General features: G+C 40.5%; 1 protein-coding gene across 1 annotated transcript; it reads left to right on the top strand.

Annotated features, from left to right (window-relative positions):
• The first annotated feature begins 664 nt into the window (after window positions 1–664).
• gng13b (guanine nucleotide binding protein (G protein), gamma 13b) lies at window positions 665–20451 on the top strand. Its single transcript, XM_075453996.1, has 3 exons — window positions 665–1069; window positions 13053–13178; window positions 15733–20451. The coding sequence occupies exons 2-3, from the start codon at window positions 13081–13083 to the stop codon at window positions 15836–15838; spliced, it is 204 nt and encodes a 67-aa protein (XP_075310111.1). The 5' UTR covers window positions 665–1069; window positions 13053–13080; the 3' UTR covers window positions 15839–20451.
• The last annotated feature ends 247 nt before the right edge of the window (window positions 20452–20698 follow it).

Raw genomic sequence — 20698 nt, 5'->3', positions numbered from 1 at the left:
TATTTTTCCCTACTTATCCAGACCTGGAAAATAAAAGAAAAAAATTCCATTATCTGCTTTTCCATTCTTTATAAAGACTGCATTGGAACCCTTCTTGAAGGACTTGACGGGTTCAAACCTGATTATATCATATTCATGCAAAAATGTAGAAAAATCTAAATTGTTCAAACAAGTTCAATAAAGTTCTCAGCTAGACAACTGACAATCATAATATTAAAGGTTTAACACCAAAGGTTATACAGACACAAAATCTACTATGAATGAATCAGCAGTTTAACTGCTGACCAAAGTACTGGATCATCCAAACTCCAGCGTTTCCTACATGTGAGATCAACCCTGATGCGTGTCCCTTCTGAGTGGAAATCTAATTCTGCCTTTTACGGATGGAGCTATTAGTGTCCATATTAGGGCAGAAATCAAGAGTCGGGCAATGGGGGCAAAAAAAAAAGATGTCCACGCACACGCGCGCAGCCAGATTTAGGTCTTTTCGTCCTTTACGGTTGTACCTGCTCCTGCTCCACCACCACCACCGCCTTCCAGCCCGGCCAGCTCTCCAAACGCATCCTAGGGGACATACACGCATTGCCCCCCCCCCCCCTCTCCTCCTCTTTTTTTCCTCCCCCTTCACATTCACACGCGCGCGCGAGCACGGCCGCTCATATAGGAGGATCCCAGCAGAGGAGTGCACAGCGGAGCGCGCGCCGCACTACTTCGTTAACTTCTTCCTCCCCGCCTCGTTCTCACTCAGCTTAAGCTAGAGAGGACAGCAGACTCCAGGCCGACGGGTAACTACAGGCTCCCCCCAGCACTCCAGACAGCATCAGACCGCTCGTCACTCCGGATACTGCGGATTTTATCCTTCATCTTTTTTTAAATTTATTTATTATTTTCAGAGTGCGCTCCGCCTCACCGACATAAACTAAGTGTACGGACATCAATTTTATTATTATTATTTTTTTTACTGCTATTAGTTATTTAGCGAGGGAATCAGACCGATCCGCTTGCCGGTCCAGCAGTCTTTAACTGCACCTAAAGAAAGAGCAACAGCCTCCACCGGCGCATCAGTGAGGTAAGAGATGCGACTGCCTCTGGTACATTTTACAATATTCTCTCGCCAGCACCAGCTCTCAGTGTAACCGGCTTTTTCTGCAGCAGCCTGAGAAGTCATTTCACATCAAACAGACCAGCGATCAGTTCGAGCTCACATTGAATTCCCTGGACGCCACATATAACAGTCAAAGACACTGTTGACAGAGGTCTGTCAGCTTACTTTAAGTGTAAACTACTTCAATAACTGGACGATTTCTTACTCGGATCAAAGCGTCTGCCTCCAGCCCCCCCAGCACGCAGGCTGCTTGGTAGCAGGCCATATAGAACCCACGAATGTTACATAAAACTTACATTTATTCTCTGCTCTTCCTCCTCTTCCTCCTCCTCTATCACTCCTCTCCTTTGGACTCATTTGACCCTGCTTTGAGGAGAAATGATGCTTGGAGAATTAGGCAAAATTTGAAGGGGGGTCTTTTTTCTTCTCTTTTTTTCTTCTTCTTGTTTTACAACATTTATGGGGTTATATATATATATATATATATATATATAAAGGGGGCCACGTATCTTAAGATTTTATAATATTAATGAATAGTTGATATTTCTATACTGAACAGACGGTGAGTCCCCCACCTGTCCAGCAAAGAACAAGCCATAAAGGATAAATGATCTGTTGTAGTTTCTCTCAGTTGTATCTATTCATCTCTTTACATTTGTGTGTGTGTGTGTGTGTGGTTTGTTTTTTATTGACTCGCCATTTTTAATTTGTATTTCTTTTTAGGTCGTTTCTTTGGGGCTGGTTTGTGTTCTTGTGGTCCCTTTGCACGTACCGTGCAGGTGCATCTTGGCTGAGACCTCTTCTTGTGTCGTGGTTGTTTCCAATCTCATGCTATTTATCTTGCATCTCTTCGTGGTAGTTTTCCGGCTGTGGATTTTTTGGGGGGATCTTTTGGAGAAATTTGGAGCATCCATTATTCTCCTCATTTGTTTGCACGTCATCGTGTTTGTTCAGCTTCTTTACGTTGTTGTTTTGTGACCCTTTGGTATAAGTTGTGTCACGTTGTGGGTGTTTTCGTGGTGGTTTGAAAGGTATTTGCGACTTTTCAGGGTCTTTTTGAGGTTGTCTTCTGTCTGATTTGGTTGTTTTTTCTTTGAGAGTGTTTGATGTCTCGTGGTTGCTTTGCAGCTTGCAGAATTTGCTTTGCCTCTTTTTGTTGTTGCTTTGACACCCCTTTTCGATAATCTCATTGTGTTGTTTTTGTTGGTCTTTGACACTGTTTCATGTCCTGCATTTGCAATAGCTTGTATCCCCTTTTGCATCTGGTTGTTGGTGTTCAGTATCTGCTTGAAGTTGTTTTGCGTTTGCTGTGGTTGTTTTGTGGCATTTCATGAAAATTTTTCAAATCTTTTCATGGTTGCTAAGCATTTCACAGCGGTTGTTTTTGCCTTATCAAAGCTGTTTTGTGAGGGATGTGGTTGATGTCTTCGCGGCCATTGTTTTACATCTCGTCATGGCTTGTTTTCACTCTTAATTGTGGCTGTTCTGTTTCTTGCTGTAGTTTTTCTCTTTCTTTGTTGCTCTCTCGGTTGTCTTTGTGGATGTTTTGCATCTGCGTTTTCCCCTGCGGGGACCTCACGTACGCACACCCACGGACATAGACACAAACATGAATTCCATCCAGTCCAGTTCCATATTGATCAGATTCCATCGATTTCTCTTGTCCCCATGCAGCAAGGGCCACACTGGTGTCATATTAGTTGGACTGATTCCAATCACCCTGAGCTCATTGAAGTGCTGAGCAGATCGGCTCGTTGTAGAAGCTGAAACATCATCTTGTCTGCATCTGATAGTTTTAATCCTCAGCAGCAACATCTCCTCGTCAGTGTAATGAAGAGGAAGCTCCTCTTACTTTCTTAGTCTCCATTCTCAGCTGGTCAGAGTAGCTCTGCCTGTTCCTTTCTATTTTTAGCCTCTATTTACAATGCAGTAGCTATAGAAGCAAGAGGAGTCACTCACTCTGTTTCCAATCATCCGTCTTGCCGCCTGTTATTTATCCCTCACGGTGGCATTCCTGCTTCTGTCCTCACCACCTTCGCTCAAACTCACGTTTTTGTTCTTTTCATTTTTTGGTTTCTTGATTTAACCTCGAAATCATAGAAATCAGAGAAAGCCCTTAAACGTGTAAAGCCTTGGCGACAACTCACCTCGCCCAGCTGACGGCTTCACGGACACACATGTGCGGTGTCAGTGCGGCAGGGAAGATGGCAGAGGAGAAGAGGGTAAAGGTTAATCTCTGGATGCTTGTGACCCAAATCACTATGTGGCCTACATACCCTCCCCCAAAACTGCCACTTTACCCTTCATCCACTCACCCAAACATGACTTTAAAAAGAAAAAAAGAATAAGAAAAAAGACAACACTTCACACATACATAACAGTCTTTCTGATGCAGCGTCATACTAGGAATGAAAAGCACATTCATGAGCCTAAGTGAGCTATTAACATCTTGGGGTAAAGTACGCCAAGCAAAAGAAGAACTGGTGTGATTAGAAGAAGTCAGAAATACTCTATGCTAGTTTTTAATAGAGAAAATGTAATTAACGTCTTTTTCATATTCTATCATAGTTGAAATAATCATCAGGCAAACCTGACCTCCATTCATGTTAAAATGTCCCAGTTTAGACTTTAAGCTCCATATTCAGTACAGTCACCAGAGTAGCTGCACCTTAACCAAAAGGGACAAAGTGTCCTGCCGCTCCAAAATCTGAATCAACACTAAAAGGCAAAAAATAATAATAATAATAACCCTTGTTCTTTTAAAATATAGTCTAATAATAGGTAGGCTGCAGTGCATGGTTTAATAATTGTCTTTTGACTTTATAGTGAACCTGTTATAGAGCACAAAGTGTTTTCAGTCTAGTTCACATTGAGATAAAGGCTCAGTTCAGACGTAAAAACAAAATGTAGAAACGAGTCGAGCAGCTATACATCACACAATGCTGTTACTAAATCTGGTAGAAAACAGTCATTGTCCCAAGAGGACAAACCGTAAAGAGTTTGGTAAAGTGTTCGATGAATTTAATGTAGCATCATCTTGAGCTTACCTTGGTGTTTTGAGACTCATTGGATGGATTGCCATGAAATTAGTTATTACCATGTTGGTCATGTCAGCATTATAGCTGCTGAACATCAACAACAGAACAGTCATTGTGAGCACAGAAAATTGAATTCCTTCTCATGGTTAAAGGGCTCTCATACACGAAACGGATGTGTAGAACCAGTGGCGACAACAGGCCCCTCGCTGCGTCTCATCTTGTCGCCAGCATCTGAACAAACAAAATAGCTCACATAGCTCAAAGATGACTTCCAACTACCGCCCAGGATGTGCAATCTAAGCATGTGGGAAGAGGCATAGCAGAAGGGGTTGCTAATGTGTATGGTATACAAACTGGGGAAAGCAAAAGTGTCGGCTTGGTGTATAAGTGTCTTTTACCTTTGATATGTCCACTTTTTTTTTTTTTTTTATCCATCCATGATAATACCAAACATTACTTTCCACATCTAGTTATCAGTAATAGATAGGTGTAAATGATGCTTGCAGCAGAACTACATCTGCTGCTGAATACATTAAGTGTTTGATCCTCCATGCCTCCATCTTGTTTCTACCACTTATCTGCTTTTACTTTGAGATGGATTAAAAAAGGCTATTATTCTTATAAACATGCCCTCCAACTCTACCCCCCCCCCCGTTACGGTCAACATTCCCTTTACTTTTAATTGCAGGATGGCAGGATGCTGGAAAAACTAATCCACGATTGCCTCCCACTCAGTTTTAGTCCAAGTAAAGTGTGAATCTGCAGTGGCTAGCTCTTGTTTGCAGTTTGTGATGCTTCGAGAATGTGTTCTAAATGGTTCATTGGAGTTTTGCTGTTGGATAGGATTTGTATTCTGTTACCCTCTTACATTTAGGACGGCTGGTGTGTTTCCATTGTCTTAGCAAAAATCTTCAGGTGATACATTAAACAAGCAGCTTTAAACATGACCTGTGGTTTGGACTGAATGCATACGGTTTTAATCAGCAACAACCATCATTACAAGCTACTGGCAAGACAACAGAGAGAAAAGGAGAGGGACTTCTAATGTGTTGAGTAATGGATTAACTGTTTCAAATTTGTGTAAATGGACGGGGAGCACTTTGTGAGGAGGCATCTGTGGAAGACAGCAGGAGACAGAAAAATGGATATCACAGAGCAGCGAAAGGAAGCAAGTGAGAAAGCAGCAGAGGGGAGAGCTGCCTCAAATAATCTTTTTGATTCAAACCTCACAGTGTTTGATGACAGTAAACCATGTTGTAGTAAAGTGGTTTTTCCAGTGTTTACATTGTGTTGTGCCCAGGGCAGGTTCAGAATATAAATATAGTTATATTTACACAGACTGGTATTCAACGAGTAATTTGAGAAGTAGAGGGAGTGAGAACAATGAAAAAAGGTAAACAACTGATGGGTTAGCAGCTTGAAGTAGACCTCGGATTGATCATTGTACAGGTGTAGCTCCTGAATGAGCCTAAACTCTCCAAACGCCTGTCCTGCCTAGAGGATATTAGGAACCCACGACCTCTTAGCAGCTGCTTGTCCTTTCCACATCGTCGGTAAAAGTAATGCGAGGGAATTCCTCTGACAGCTTGACTAAGACATCCTACATCCAAGTCTGCCGCTGACAAAGCAGCTACTGCCTGGATAAGTTTTCGGTCATCTCACATTCCCTGGCACCAGACTTGAGCATGATTTGTGTGTGTGCACCGTCCTCCTCTTCTTTGCGGCCTACCCCTGAGGCGAGCGCTGTGGATACTGAATCCTATGTGAAAGCAGCTTATAGGTATGATGTCATGCAAAGGCCAAATGCTCATTGGGTGAAAATTAGTTTGAGCCAGAACATCCGACAACAGTTGATTTAATCATCAAGAGGACAAAGTGTCAAAAATGATAAAGTGAACTGAAAAACATGGGTGAAAGGACAAACAGCTGCTGCAGTGGACAATCTTCATTGTTTTAACACTTTGTTTCACTTCACCACAAAACAAATCTTTATCTATTTGGATCTCTTGCTCTTCCACAGCAGAGCAAAGTTAAAGGACCAACAACAAGACCAACACAACCAAGAGTAGCTCACAGGTTTATGAGAGTGCCCCCAGGGTAGCATGAAACCACCACAAAGCAGTTGCAGAATTTTACTCAAGTCCATAGCATCAATTAGATATAGTAAATCTTCTAAAAATTGTGTTAAGGAACACACAGCTTGTGGTTAAAGGTCCTGCTTCAAACTTTTAGTCACTAGAGCTCTTTTCAAGAAACTAAAAGTTCTTTCAGATGCTTGGTTGATGCATTTCCTTTGTGGTCTTCTTACCACAAACAGATTTTATGAGCTATTTCAGAGATTGTCTGTGAGTACTCAACAGGGAACATCTGGGGGCTAAAAATTTTCCCCTGTCCTTTCTTTAAACTCTTACCCCTAAGGGGGAAGACACAGAGTACCTCCAAAGGTGTCCATTCCCTGGAGAAGAGTCCTTCAGTCGAAACACAGCTTTAGTCTTGCTTCATGCTGTAGGGAGCAGATGCCATTAAAAAGCTTTGCATACCGAATGTACGCTAACAGAAGACAGATGCAGTCAGTGGCTGGCTGGCAGGGCATTTAGCAGCTTATGAGACACATTTTTCCTTCAGGAGTTGGGAGATAAAAAACAGAGCAAATATTGGGCTTGAATTAATCAGGCCGCCAGAAACAGCACTCCAAAATAACTGCTAATGTTGACCCGTAAGTGTTTGCTGGTCAGTTTAGCATATCAACTGGAAAGTTGGCGAGTTGAAAGTCAAGCTGTGTCATGATTTCAGATAGGACTGGAGTAATAAAGGCCTCTTGTGTCTGGCCAGTAGGCAAAGTCACATTTGGCAGATTGACACTGATTACCGCTGACGGTGGCAAAAGTTAATGTCAGCCTCATCAGTGGCTGAAAACACGATTTCAAGCTCATTTCCTTTAAACTGAGGACTAGATGGTAGATGCTAGATGGCCTTAAATATACACTTGATGGATGTTTTTGGGACAAATCGAAAGACCAAGGCCAAAACTGCAAATGATCAACTTATAGGGTAATTCATTTTTGTCAAAATAGCCAAGTAATTTGGCTTGCATAACTCACTGCAAATACAAATGCTTACAAATAGATGGATACAGCAGACAAGTAGATGTGAAAGAGGAAAAGAGGAAGAGAGCAAAAATGTGAAGGAGACAAAGAGTGATGGGGTCAGATGGAGGAAAGCATCCAATCTCACAGTCCTCTCTGGAGGATGCTACTGAGACCTGATATTAAGCAGGAAGTGGCCATCACTCTACCTCTCTGTCTGCCTGGTACTGGTGAGACACATGCACGCATTGCACCTGGTGTTTTGATCACACTCACAAAAGGACACACACAACAAGATCACTAAGTCTAACTGGCTCTGTCTGTTTCATGCATAAGCAAAACTCAGTCCAGTCTTTTTCTGAGCCACGACTTTGGTAAAAGCAGTAACGTGGGACCATAGTGTTTGTATGAAAGGCGTTTATGTAGCTGAAATCAATGTACGTCCAAAGGCTTTTAGACGTTTAGCCAAATAATTAAGTATTGTTGTTTTGGTGTCCCACATATCTATTTTGAGAAAGGAAGAACATTGATTGTCTGTCATAGGTTAAAGCTGTTTAAATGCTTATGATCTGGTGTGTAAAAACTAGTTTAAATTCAAGCTAAAGCCAGACATAGTTAGTCTGAAGAGTTTTGTATGACACATGTGTTGTGTCATGTAGCTCAGTTTTCCTTAAAGCTAAAATGGGTACTTTAACGTACAACTGAGGTAGATATGGTATAGGGAAAGGGACGGAATTAAGGCTGCAGCAAATGTAGCAGAGGTGGAATTGGAGCATGCTCCAAATATTTGGACAGGTGCTCTTACCACAAATATGCAAACATCGGCTAACTTTTCCATCCAATGAGTTGGTAGCCTTGGAGTGCTAGTTGCCGGCCAAGGGCTCTTAGTCATATGAGTGGTCCCCTTCTCATTGCCTACTGCAGGCCCATTTGGTCATTTCCTACTTACTGTGTCACTGACCTGTCCACTTGCTGGCGTTGGCAAGAAAATAGCCTCTGACTTCTTTTTTTAGTAGTATTAAGGTAGTCACTTTTAATGTGCCCTTGGCAGGGACTAGAAAGATGAGCACTTGGTAATTTTAAGAGCTTTTAAAGCTGGGATAGATGGTCAGATTGTGGTGTCATTGGGCAAAAAGGCTAGATTTACTTTTCAGCATATTGTGATTCAAATTACATTAAAGAAAACTATACTCTGCTCTTTCTCAGCTCCTGAGAGCTTGCATAAATAGGACACTGTAGCATTTAGGTTACGCCCGACTCAATATTTACCATACAGTAAGGATGCCTCTTTTTCCAAAAATCCAGTTTAAGCAAATATGAAATATGAATGTAATTCCTCAAAGGTATTGAACTGTTGTATACATCTTGCTACCTTATCAGTGATGGCATTTTTATGAGCCCCTGACAAGTAAGCTGCTGTAGCTGACTGTTCGGAATAACATGCAGTCAGACAGCACTGAACACTTGACGTTGACTTGGATGGCCTCCACTGCCACACTGTGGCAAGATAGCACGTAAGATTTATTGTCATTGCTTAGTAATGAAGCTGATTCCTACGAAGTCGACGGTCTTTGTTCTTTACACCCCCATTTTGATGTAAAATACTAAATAAAACGCTTCTCATATTATTTGGTGCCATGATTGTCCTCTTAGAATCGACAGTTTCTTCAACTTTCATCGCAACAAACAAACATGGCAAGATGACACTGACACATTTAACTGAGAGGTTACCAGGTCACGCATTAGACCAAGCTTATACCAGAGCGCTCACCACAGGATTACAAAGCAAACTACTTCAAGTGATCTGTACAGACTTTGGTCTTAATCAATTTTGAACTCAAAGAGGTTACTGATGTTCCAAGTTTCAAATGGATATTCCAACTTTAAAGAAAGTTCAACAGCACAAACATCGTTTATACATCCGTTGTGAGCGTGAAGTAAAGCTGTCTCTTAACGGCCGATGGGTGAATAACAGAGGGCACAAGACTTCTGACATGTTTTAGTACCTCAAATGAACCTTTGAAGAAGCCTGGTTACCTGTGACAAAGAGCAGACGAGGGCCTTTATGACAAGTATATAGTCAATTTATCGAGGGATCACAATAAAATGGTCCGTGTTTGATACATTTAACAAGCAGCTTTAAACATGACTTGTGGTTTGGACTGAATGCAGACGGTTTTAATCAGCAACAACTATCATTACAAGCTACTGGCAAGACAACAGAGAGAAAAGGAGAGGGACTTCTAATGTGTTGGGTAATGGATTAACTGTTTGAAATTTGTGTAAATGGACGGGGAGCACTTTGTGAGGAGGCATCTGTGGAAGACAGCAGGAGACAGAAAAATGGATATCACAGAGCAGCGAAAGGAAGCAAGTGAGAAAGCAGCAGAGGGGAGAGCTGCCTCAAATAATCTTTTTGATTCAAACCTCACAGTGTTTGATGACAGTAAACCATGTGGTAGTAAAGTGGTTTTTCCAGTATTTACATTGTGTTGTGCCCAGGGCAGGTTCAGAATATAAATATAGTTATATTTACACAGACTGGTATTCAACGAGTGGAACAAATGGATATTCCAACTTTAAAGAAAGAGTGACCTACCATACAGAACATCAAGTAAGGTGTATTGCTTGAGGTTTCTTACTAGGACATCTCATGTAGCCGTGAGTAGACATTAGCCAAACAACATGTTACTGCATTTACATTAACAGCCGTAGTTGTTTACTGTGCTTTAACACCTTGCAATGGCAGAATGAAGTAATTAGAGTTTGAAATGTTGAGTTATGTGTTCATTTAAAGATCCTATTCACATAGAACTTGTTCAGCTGTAGTCAGAATAATGGAAATGATTTTAAAGGTCTCTTCGGGAACTTTAGTGGCCTTTTTCAGTTTAGACCAAAGAGCAACAAGTTGGAATCAGTAGGATGTGGTTGTTGAATGAGTTGAGCATTCGACTCCCACTCAGAGGGTGGGTTTGAGTCCCACTGGTGCCGTTCTATTTTTAGTGTATGCATATGCCTGAGGTTGTCCGTGGGAGGAGCTCAGAGAGAAAGGAGGGAGAGCGGTAGGACAGGGGATTGATTTACTTTAAGTCTAGCACTTTTGTGGGAAGAAAAATTCTCTAGATTTTTTACCCCAGCTTTAAAATGAACCAACAGCTAACATTTAAATATCAATTATATTGTCAACAGAGTCCTATTCCAAACCTGGATAATGATCTCTCTCATGACAGGTTCTGGGTGTTTTATATGTAGCATGTAGCTGTGATTTGAGGAGCATTAACGTGTTAGAGAGAAATTTAGATATCAACTGTGCTGTTTGTAATGAACTATGATTGGATAATGAAATGCATCAGCCTCCTGAGCATGCTGTAAAATAGTAGTTAAATTCAGAGCTATTTCCTGCCTCAGACTGCCCCCTCACTGAACAAATTGTCATAAAGGACAATTGCATAATATCAAGCATTATATAATGCTCCGTTGAAAATATCTTTATCAATTCTGTACTAAAGTGCCTCTACAAGATCAATTCTAAGCGCAGACCGGATCAGCACTCGGTTCATCCGAATCCTCGAGTGACTCACACAGACATGCATGCACATAAGTGCACAAAAGCACACACACACAAGAGGGGATCAGTACTACTGAGCGAGTATAGTGGACACCGAATGTGGGAGGGGAGCGAGAGACGGAAACAAGAACAGAAAACAAAAAATGATGCAGCGGAGGAGGACGAAGGCCACATTTAAGCTTGTTTGGATCCCCTGACCTTAGTGTCATTTAATAGAGATCCAAGTCGTGCTGCTGATTATTTGTTAACCTGATCTGATAAAGTCCTCCATGATTCTAACATCAGTGAGATACAGTTGCAAACTGGGCCATTCCCAGAATGTATTTCAAAGATCTTCACTCCGTCCCCATTGGCCTCAGCAGGTTATGGAAATCTTAAATATATATTCTACTTTTAAGTTCAAAGAAGATTCCCATTTTTTTTTTTCTGCTGTCTGAATTAAGCAGATAGATAGCTGTACAGGAGGGTTGCAGAGTTAAATGAGTCACACAAAGTGACAAAAACGGACACACAAAAAAGGAAAATACAACAGGTGATGGATCAATTCCTAATTGCCAATATCTTCATCCAGTTGTCCAAACTTAAAAGAACTAAAGATGACATATTTTAGGAAGCAGCAGTAGCAATGACTTTGATCTCAGTCTTATTCTCCCTTTCACGCAAGGTTGTACTGAATTTGAAGGCTTCAGTTATAATCTAATAATTTCAGTTGCCATGATGAACAATAGCAATTTGAAAGATATGAAAACCTTTTAAATTGACATGGTATGGGGTGGTCCGTGGCGTAGTGGGTTGAGCAGGCGCCCCATGTACAAGAGCTGGCCCCAGTTCGAGTCCCGCATCAGACTGCCCAGTGCTGCAAGTTGTTCCCCCTGCTTCCTGTCTCTCTCCACTGTCCTATCCAATAAAGGCATAAAAAGCCCCAAAAAATACTTTAAAAAAAAATTGACATGGTATTAAAAGTAAAAGCTCTGAAATATGTCATTCAAGCAGCTCCGGGTCAACCTTATTCAGTCTGTCCACCAGAAAGATTATACTGGTGTTATTATTATGGAGAAATACAAGAAAATGAATGTGAAAGTCATCATTGGCTCATTGTTACACCTTGAATGGAATGGATGCAGCCCGTCAAGTTACACGCGAGGCTCAAATTGAATTAATCTCGACAAACAACAAACTTTAGAAGTTCCCATTTTATACAAAGGTATCCAGAAGTGTGAACATAACCGTGCCACTAAAGTAGGATTCTGTGGTATCTCCACCTGTATCTCAGTGATTGCTCTCTGTGGAATTGCAGAAAGCATTCAGGGAGGGTCCAGGATTCCTCTCTGCCTCCTTAGCATGCCTCGGTGGTGTGTTGTATCTCTTGTGAGATCTGTTTCAATACACAGCAAATCCTTCTGTGGTGAGCGATAGCAACCAAAAAATAAACATGAAATCAAATGAAAAAGAATGCCAGTTGTGACTTATAGTAGCACAAAAGAGACACCAAATATAAGGGCATGGAGAGCCATTAGTTTCTTTCTAACAATGTTTACATGTCTCTTCACCTCGGCTGCAAAGGAGCAGGACAGTACTGATTACTCACTGCCCAGCCCACATTTTTCCTGCCGATCAGGGAAGGGAACCAGCTACCTTTTGGATTCCAAGTCGCCTCTCTAGCCTCTAAGTAACAGCTGAACTTTTCTCTTTTCTTTTCTTTTTTTTTTTTGTTTCTTCACATTGGTCCAAACACTCAAAGAGCAAACCTTTGAACTGGGACATAACACACATACGTGGTGCCCTTTTTCTTCTTTTTGGGAATTGCATCAGAACCTGTTATCATTTCCCTCTCGAGAGTTACTGAATGCCAGCTCCACTCTAACCCACTGTCATTAATCTTGGTATGAAGTGATCAAAGTAAAGGTGGCGGTAAACAAGAATTTAATGAAAATTTGCACAATGTTGGTTGTATATGTACATAATTTAGCATATTCATTAAAGCTGGAGTAGCGGAAAGAAAACAAAAGAAGCCAAATGCATGCTTTTGTGGAGTTAAGAGGGCTTGCTAGTTCTGGCAGCTCTTAGTTGTGTGATATGAATTTAACAACCTCTTTTTATCCTTTTATCCTTCCTGTAGGCGGAATTGTTAAACAGCAGTGATAAATCAGATTGTTGCGATCTTGCTGCAGGCCACTGATGTATGGAGTGTGTTTGCCTTCTATTTAACTGTGCGCTGTATAAATATAACTGGAGCCTCCTCCCTGTGTACACAGGTAAAAGCCCCCACATCAAGCTGCAGCCATGGATGAGATGGACCTGCCCCAGATGAAGAAGGAGGTGGAGAGCCTCAAATACCAGCTGGCCTTCAAACGAGAGAAATCCTCCAAAACAGTAACAGAGTGAGTCGTTACACCCCTGCTGCTCGGCACGGTTTTCAAGATCAACGGTGTAAAAGCGAGGGCAGCTGGGGCTCAGGTGTTGGAGAAGAAAGAGTGCTGCCAAGGGAAGAGCAGTGTATTATTAGTGCAGATAATTTACAAATCCATGATAGAAAGCTCAGAGACTGGGGGAAAAAAATAGCTTTGTGCTATGCGCACCAGTAAAAACAATGTTTGATATAGCCGAGATCAAAGCTAAATTGGAAGATTTACTGTATGAATTACAAAACAATTTAAAAACTCACCAGGTGTTTCAAGGTGTGACAGATTAGTGTTTATTTCCCAGATATGTGAAGAGATGAAAGTAATTCCTGAAGAAGAGCTCTTTCAGGTTCCTCTTATTGATGTCCACCACTGTTTTTTTTTTTTTTTTTGCCAGTTTGGACAACTGCTTCTTCTAGTAAATCACAGCCATTAGCGCCCTGTGGCGACACTACACAGCCTAGATAATTCGCTTCACACGACTTAATGGAAATGTGTCTGATTTTTATTTATTTTTTTTTTTTTGCGGCTTTTCAAAAGATCGATTCAGAATTGCAGCGTTGGTGAATGGAAACCCAGTTATTGACTTGTAGGCTTTAGAGTACACTGAGTTGCTTTGGGTTGAGGCTACACGAGCTGTTCCGCTGGCGGTGTAGATTAGCTGTTGGTTAGCTGTACTAACTAACCAACAGAAAAGCCTGAACTTGCAACAGAAGCACATGAGACGGACAACTCAAAAGTACAGTTGAAACACTTCACATAGATATGAACACTATATATGAACATTATATGAACAGATAAAGGAGCACATGGATAGTTATAGAATTCCAGTTATAACTAAAAATTGCAAAGAGTATTATGTGACCTTTGAGTGAAATAATATTTTCAAAGGGTTTTTCAATTTCCTACTCAATCAAAACATACCATTGTTGGGGTGTCGGTGGCGTAGTGGGTTAAGCAGCCACCCCGCGTACTAGAGGCTACAGCCCTCGCTGCAGCTGGCCCCGGTTCGAGTTCCGCATCGGACAGCCCTTTGCTGGATGTTGTTCCCCCTCTTTCTGCCCCCTGCTTCCTGTCTCTCTTCAACTATCCTGTCCATTAAAGGCATAAAAGCACCAAAAATAAAAAAAATTTAAAAAAATACATACCGTTGCTAACCTCAGCACACTCAGGAGTTTACTACTGTCTTAAATGACCAGCAGCTTTCGGTGACTGGTTTTAGCTAATGCTAACAGCGCATTTTTAAGAAATATTTGCCATGCACAAATGAAAAGGAGCTGTCGCCCATAATGTGCGACACTTTAAGATAACATCACCGAGACACCTTTCGTCCTTTTCTACAACAAGCCGTATTTGTATACAATAATGGGCTCAATGTGAACCTGCGCTGTTATTTTTTCATATATTGCTGTTGCCTCCTCCAACAGTCCAAAAACATGCACATTAGGATAACTGGTGATCTTTAACTTACAGATTCCTTATTGACCAGTGAATTCAAAGTAAATACAAGAAACTTGTGCTACAAAATAAAAATGAACCAGACTCAGTAAATAATTCCCTAAATTCAATAATTAATCTTCTAATACTGGCTCAGTACCTAATAAAGAACCTCCTGATCCCTATAATCCCGATATAGACCAGATAGATGAAAGTGAGCATGGTTGTTTCCAGTTTCTCTCTGTGTTGGCCATGGACCTATCAACGATGTAGGACATAGTGGATATAGAAAATACGTGAAAGGGTGGATGGTCCCATTTAGCTACTAGATCTCCTCTACAAAGCAACTCCTATGGCAGTACAAATCAGTCTCACATAAAAACTATTTAACTTTAAGAGCATCATCTTTACATAAAAAAGAAAAAAGAAAAAGAAAGAAATACACAAGAGAATACCAGCAATTCAACCTCACATTCCATTTCATGTCAAGGATTGAACAAAGTCCCAAACCAATTAAAAATGTAGAAGGAAAAATGTCTGGGTTTACTGAAGCGATTAACGCTGCTTTTTATAGACTATAAATGTTTAACATGAAGAAGAACAACAATATGTTTCTTTGTTTTTAACACAGAAAGGCACTTTTAGGGAATACTCAAATATTATACTTGATATTTTGAGGGAATAACCTTTGTTGTGTCTTTAAATGTTAAGCTACCACTGCTAACAATAGCTTCCATCTTGGCTTGTCACTAAAGCTCATAAAAGCTCCAAGTAAATCAATGCTTAAATGGTTCAATTAAAAGGCTTCAACTAAAAAAAAGGTGGAGATAATGTTGAATGTAATGATCTATCTTTGGTAGTTCTATGTCTTACTCATTTTTTTCACTGTATGAAAAATAGAATAGTAGATAGAAGATGGATGTGGTACAAATTTTCTTCTGAAATCTGAAAAAAACTCATATCTCTCTCTCTCTCTCTCTCTCTCTCTCTCTCTCTCTCTCTCTCTCTCTCTCTCTCTCTCTCTCTCTCTTTCTCTCTCTCTCTCTTTCTCTCTCTCTTTCTCTTTCTCTTTCTCTTTCCCTCTGTCTCCACAAAGTTTGGTGAAGTGGATAGAGGACGGTGTTCCAGAGGATCCCTTCCTGAACCCGGAGCTGATGAAGAACAACCCGTGGGTGGAAAAAGGAAAATGCATTCTCCTCTAGGAGGGAAAAAAAAAATCCTCTTCCCGTGACCATCAACGTCAACACATATCCTTCAGATTAGCCCAGAAGCTGACCCTCCCCAGCCTATTAGGGCCCTGGCAGGACAGCACCTCTATTAACCTTTCACCGTGAATGTACCACAGCTGATATCTCCAACCTCTCGCAGACACACGCAGCCAGAGGAGCACAGAAATACACACTGACCCACACACACTCACACACTTGATCACTCCAACTCTTGAGATTTCCTCTGGCTGTCACACGTTCACTGCAAGTTTATTCCTGCCCCGGCAGTTAGTCCACACCACGATATGACGTTATGATCAGTGTCTTTATAAGAATAAGTGATGAGTTATTTACGCAGCTCCCAGGCGGGTTTTGTCCTCCAGTTTTGATGAGTTAAATGAAGTTTGATATATTGTAGAGTCACATTCTCACTGCCAGACTTACTGTATGTGTGCTGGGGGGAAATTTGTGCCATGTTGAGATAATAAGATGATCACAATCATAAGATATGACCAGTTTTTGTTATTTTGAACTCAAAGCTAATAGATTCCGTAAGTCTGTGGCTAACAAAAAAAAAAATTAGCCTTTTATTAAAAACTAAACTGTCCATAAGAGGCTACAAGGATTTGAGTGTAAATACAGATCAATGTATGCAAGCTTAAAGGTTATTGTTTAGTGCTTCATGAAGCCCTCAATTAACAAAATTGCTTTATGTTGTAATGTTATACATATAATGCATGTGGCTAACGTAAGAAAACCTTGTAACCCATTTATTGGCTCGATTTACAGTGGATACTAGCCTCCTGTCTTTGCACATATACTTGCCACGATATATGTGGCTTAGAGAAGCCAAGAATAAGAAGAGAAGAAGTTGATCGCATCAGTTTAGCTAACCGTTATATCCATAAGCCGACGCTTAGAATCAAAGATGGTTTGAACAGTAACATTTTAACGCATCTCGGATGCCTTTTTTGGATGCAGTGTACTGAGCTAATTTGATATCCTGTAGTTATCAAATCTATAACAAGATGTAAGTGACTATTGTGCATGAGGTAACTAAAGGTGTGTTTCCGAAGGAGCCGTAGCGTAATGCATGCAAGCGTAGCGGCCGCAGCCTCCGAGTGCTCCAGGCATTCTGGCACAGTATCGACTCATGTTTTTGGCAGCAATGTGTAATCACTGTTGACACCAACATAAACGAAAGTAGATGTCATTAAAAAACGTAGCTTTGAAAATATTACAATTGAAGGATATTTTTCTTTCCCAACACCCAAATCCGTGTAAAAAGAGGTCATTGTTCATATTCAAGGCATTAGTATGGGCGAAGTCGTATAACGTCTGCTCTGCAGCCCCTAATAGTCATTCTGTCCTACAATATTAGCATTTGCAAGTCTTTACAGGGTCTCATGGTGCAAACAAATCATCAACTTGTCAAACAGGAAAACATCAAAATCAAATGTAGCTTTCGACACTGCAAACCGAAGGTGTAATTAGAATTTGCATCAAGTGTTGGTAGCTGTTCAGTGAAAGCCTCCGATCCGAATAATGGCACACGCTTTCTGACAGCCGATGTAGTGGTGTGGGATCCGTCCCAAGAGATCGTTGGGAAATACAATCTGATTCACAGTTATCAGTTTGATTTAGTTTAACAGATGAAATCACATTATTGGATTTTCATATTGTTCGTGTATAGAAAGTGTATCACTTCGACTTGAGCCTTAAAGGCCCAACTGGCAAATCTCTGCACCTGGCTTTTTCTCTAAATTTATTCTGAGAGTTCTGTTTATCAGTGATGGTTTCTAATTTCACCCCTTTGGGTATAATCTTGGCTTACTGTGCTGTCGTCCACATCCAAAATAATTTACACCTCCGTGGTGTATGTTATATCCAATTAGCATTGTCCTATTTTTATTTTTTTAACAACCATTTATGTTTTAGCATAGCACACTTTGAGTGGAATGGTAAGGTTTGGATGGCACTGCAATTCATTTAATGACATGAACTATGAGATTGCCTTTAAAAAGCAGATCATATGCCTAGTTGGAATAATCCATGACATAAGATCAGACTGTCCAACTGTGCTTCATGGCACTCAGCTTGGTTGTACACAAGAGAAATTACAAATAACTGAATAATGGAAGCAGTCTTCAGAGAGAAGTTAAAAGCTTTCTTATTTCTCGCATGCACCTTCCGTTGAGTTATTCTCTGTCGCTAAAGGTTTCTTCCCCTACGTATCGTTCCCTTTGTTACTTCCTGGTCAAACTATGGATTCGTCCATGAGTCATTCGACTCCCTACTACATTATTTGGTCTGACCGTCCAACTAAGAAATTCAATTTACTGTGATTTCACCTGCACTAAGGCTGGGAATATGCTTGCTTTTAATAATGCGTATCCGTGTTTATGATGATTTTCTTGCAAATCTTGTGTTTGGAACATCGGTTGTACAAGTCCTTGGAAATTTGGAAATCATACTACGTATGCAAGAATTATATATGGAGGATCGGTAGAGGCAGTGTTGGGGCAAATGTGAGCATATGCTCTACATTCTTGATTTAGAGGGCTCAAACTCCATCTACGGTGCCTCGCCACTTACTTTTTCCTTCCGTCATTCTAACATGAACCAAATACAAACCTTGTTTATTGACTCCAAAATTCCTTAACATCTTAGCAATCCTGAATCCATTATAGGCATAGCATACATAGGCAAGTATATGAAAAATGACACTTTTCTTAGCATCAAGTTAAACATACTGACTGCTTCACCACCACGGTCACCTTAGGATGATGCCTGATCTCACAAAATGTCTCTCTCAGACTAAATTTACTACCAGTCATCGACGTCAGACTGAAGTCTTTACGTGTAAGAAACAACATCCCAAAACTTTTGCAACCATCTTTCCTCTCGTGACGTCTCAAGGTTTTTACACGTAGTTTTAAATGACTTGTGAAGCATGATTGATATGCTTTTGGGTGGCGTTAGGTCAGGTGTCAGAGTAGTGCAGTTCTGTTAGTGTTGTCAGAGCAGAATGACACTCCAATTCTCTGGAGGGGTGCAAGGTTCCTGCCTCCTCTCCTCCTAACCTACAGGCACAAAACCACACAACCAACATGAAACCATCGTATAAACCCATGCACACACATTGTATCTCTCCTCACGTTGTACATACAGACCCCTTTAACTTATTAACTTATTTATTTATTTATTGATGAGAGCTTTCCTTCACATTAGGTTTTGTTTCCTATGATTGCACTCCTTCCTCATACCCAAAAAAAAACCAAAACAGAAAATGACGACAAAAAAAAAAAAAAAATTGATAAATGAATATTACACCTTGCCAGATCACCATCTACTACTGCCTTGTACACAGTTTCCTTAAAATGAGAATGTAAACATGTGGCATGAGGTACAAACATCACCACCGACCTCAGAGCAGGCCTGTGCGATGTGCATGTGACTGCGATCGTCCGTTTACGTTTGCTTACTTTAGATATACATTCGGACACAAGAGGCTCCCGTGTGGGTTGTGAAGCACACATGCGCCTGCATCTCACACGCGCACTGAGGTCGAGCAGATCCACGAAACACTTACAAGCACACACGGCTTGGTCAGAGTGTGTATGAGGGGGGGTGTGGCAAGGACGTGGGATTCTCTGAGGGACTCGGGACAGCAAAGCCTCACATCATCTCAGTACTGTATTAAATCTGATTATATACATCCAACCATTTCCAAAAACTCTACTTGGTGTTCAGATGAATTTGGTCCCGCTTTTTTGTAAGTAATTAAGATTTCCTCTTTTTTTTTTTCCAATTCAATTTGATAGATTATATTCTCCATAATGAGAAACAAAGCGTTCATTTCTTGAGTGAAATTAGAAGAGTTAATCCAATTATACAGGCATGATTACATTCCAAACCTGTGTTTGAGGAACACTGACATTTATGCAACACGATTATCCAAAATGGAGCCATTAAATAAGGCCCATCATTCATTCCAGGCAACATTGTTTTTGAACAAGCCCACAGACATTTCTTTTAGATATGACTCAGTAACCAGGTTTTATGTAACTACGGACTTGTTACATTGAAGATAGATGTACGAAGTGGGACCTTGAAATGGCTTCCGTGGAACAAAAATCTCAAAATCTGAAACCTCAAATTTTTAGCATTGGCCCCCAAAATGCTCTTATTTCCGGCCGTGAATTATGTCAGTTTTTTTATTTAGAAGTTTAAAGCTGCATTATTTCTTCATCTTTCGCTGAAAAGCTACAAAAGTTATCCACAGAAAGTACATGAGAAGACTCCTGAGTCTGCCTGTCCCTCGTCTGTTGTCTGTCCAAATACTGTAACTTTTATTTCTTTGGTTTGTTTTTATATTATCTGAACATGGGTGTGTATGTCTGTTATTACTATTATAATGATTGCATAAAACCTTGTCTAGTTATTTAGCAACATAATCCTTGTGAGAGTGCTTTGGAAAAAATTATGCATCAGATCAAAAGTTCTAGTGTAAAGATGACAATGAGCAATAAATTATAGATCATTTTTTATTGAATGTTTTACAACAACATATACCTTGTTGAATAAAGTAGAAGATTTTTAGACAGCTCTGTTGTCTTGACTGTTTTTTTTTTTATGCAAAAGAATAGTAAAGCAAATAAAAGGAGAAAAAAAAAAGTATTTTCTTGTTCTGGACACATGAACTGCTGCTCACATCTTCAGCTTTGCTGTATATTTCAGTGTGTCTGGTCTTGTGCAAACTGAGTTAAAAGTGGCCCGAAAGGTGAAGATGTCATCTTGGAGTACTCAGCCCTAAAATATACAGGCTAGGGTCTTTCTGCATTCTTGCTGGCA

Source organism: Odontesthes bonariensis, chromosome 21 (assembly GCF_027942865.1).
Source record: "Odontesthes bonariensis isolate fOdoBon6 chromosome 21, fOdoBon6.hap1, whole genome shotgun sequence".
Lineage (NCBI taxonomy): Eukaryota > Metazoa > Chordata > Actinopteri > Atheriniformes > Atherinopsidae > Odontesthes > Odontesthes bonariensis.
The sequence above is the reverse complement of the archived record's forward strand: the minus strand, read 5'-3'. Positions and strand labels throughout refer to the sequence as shown.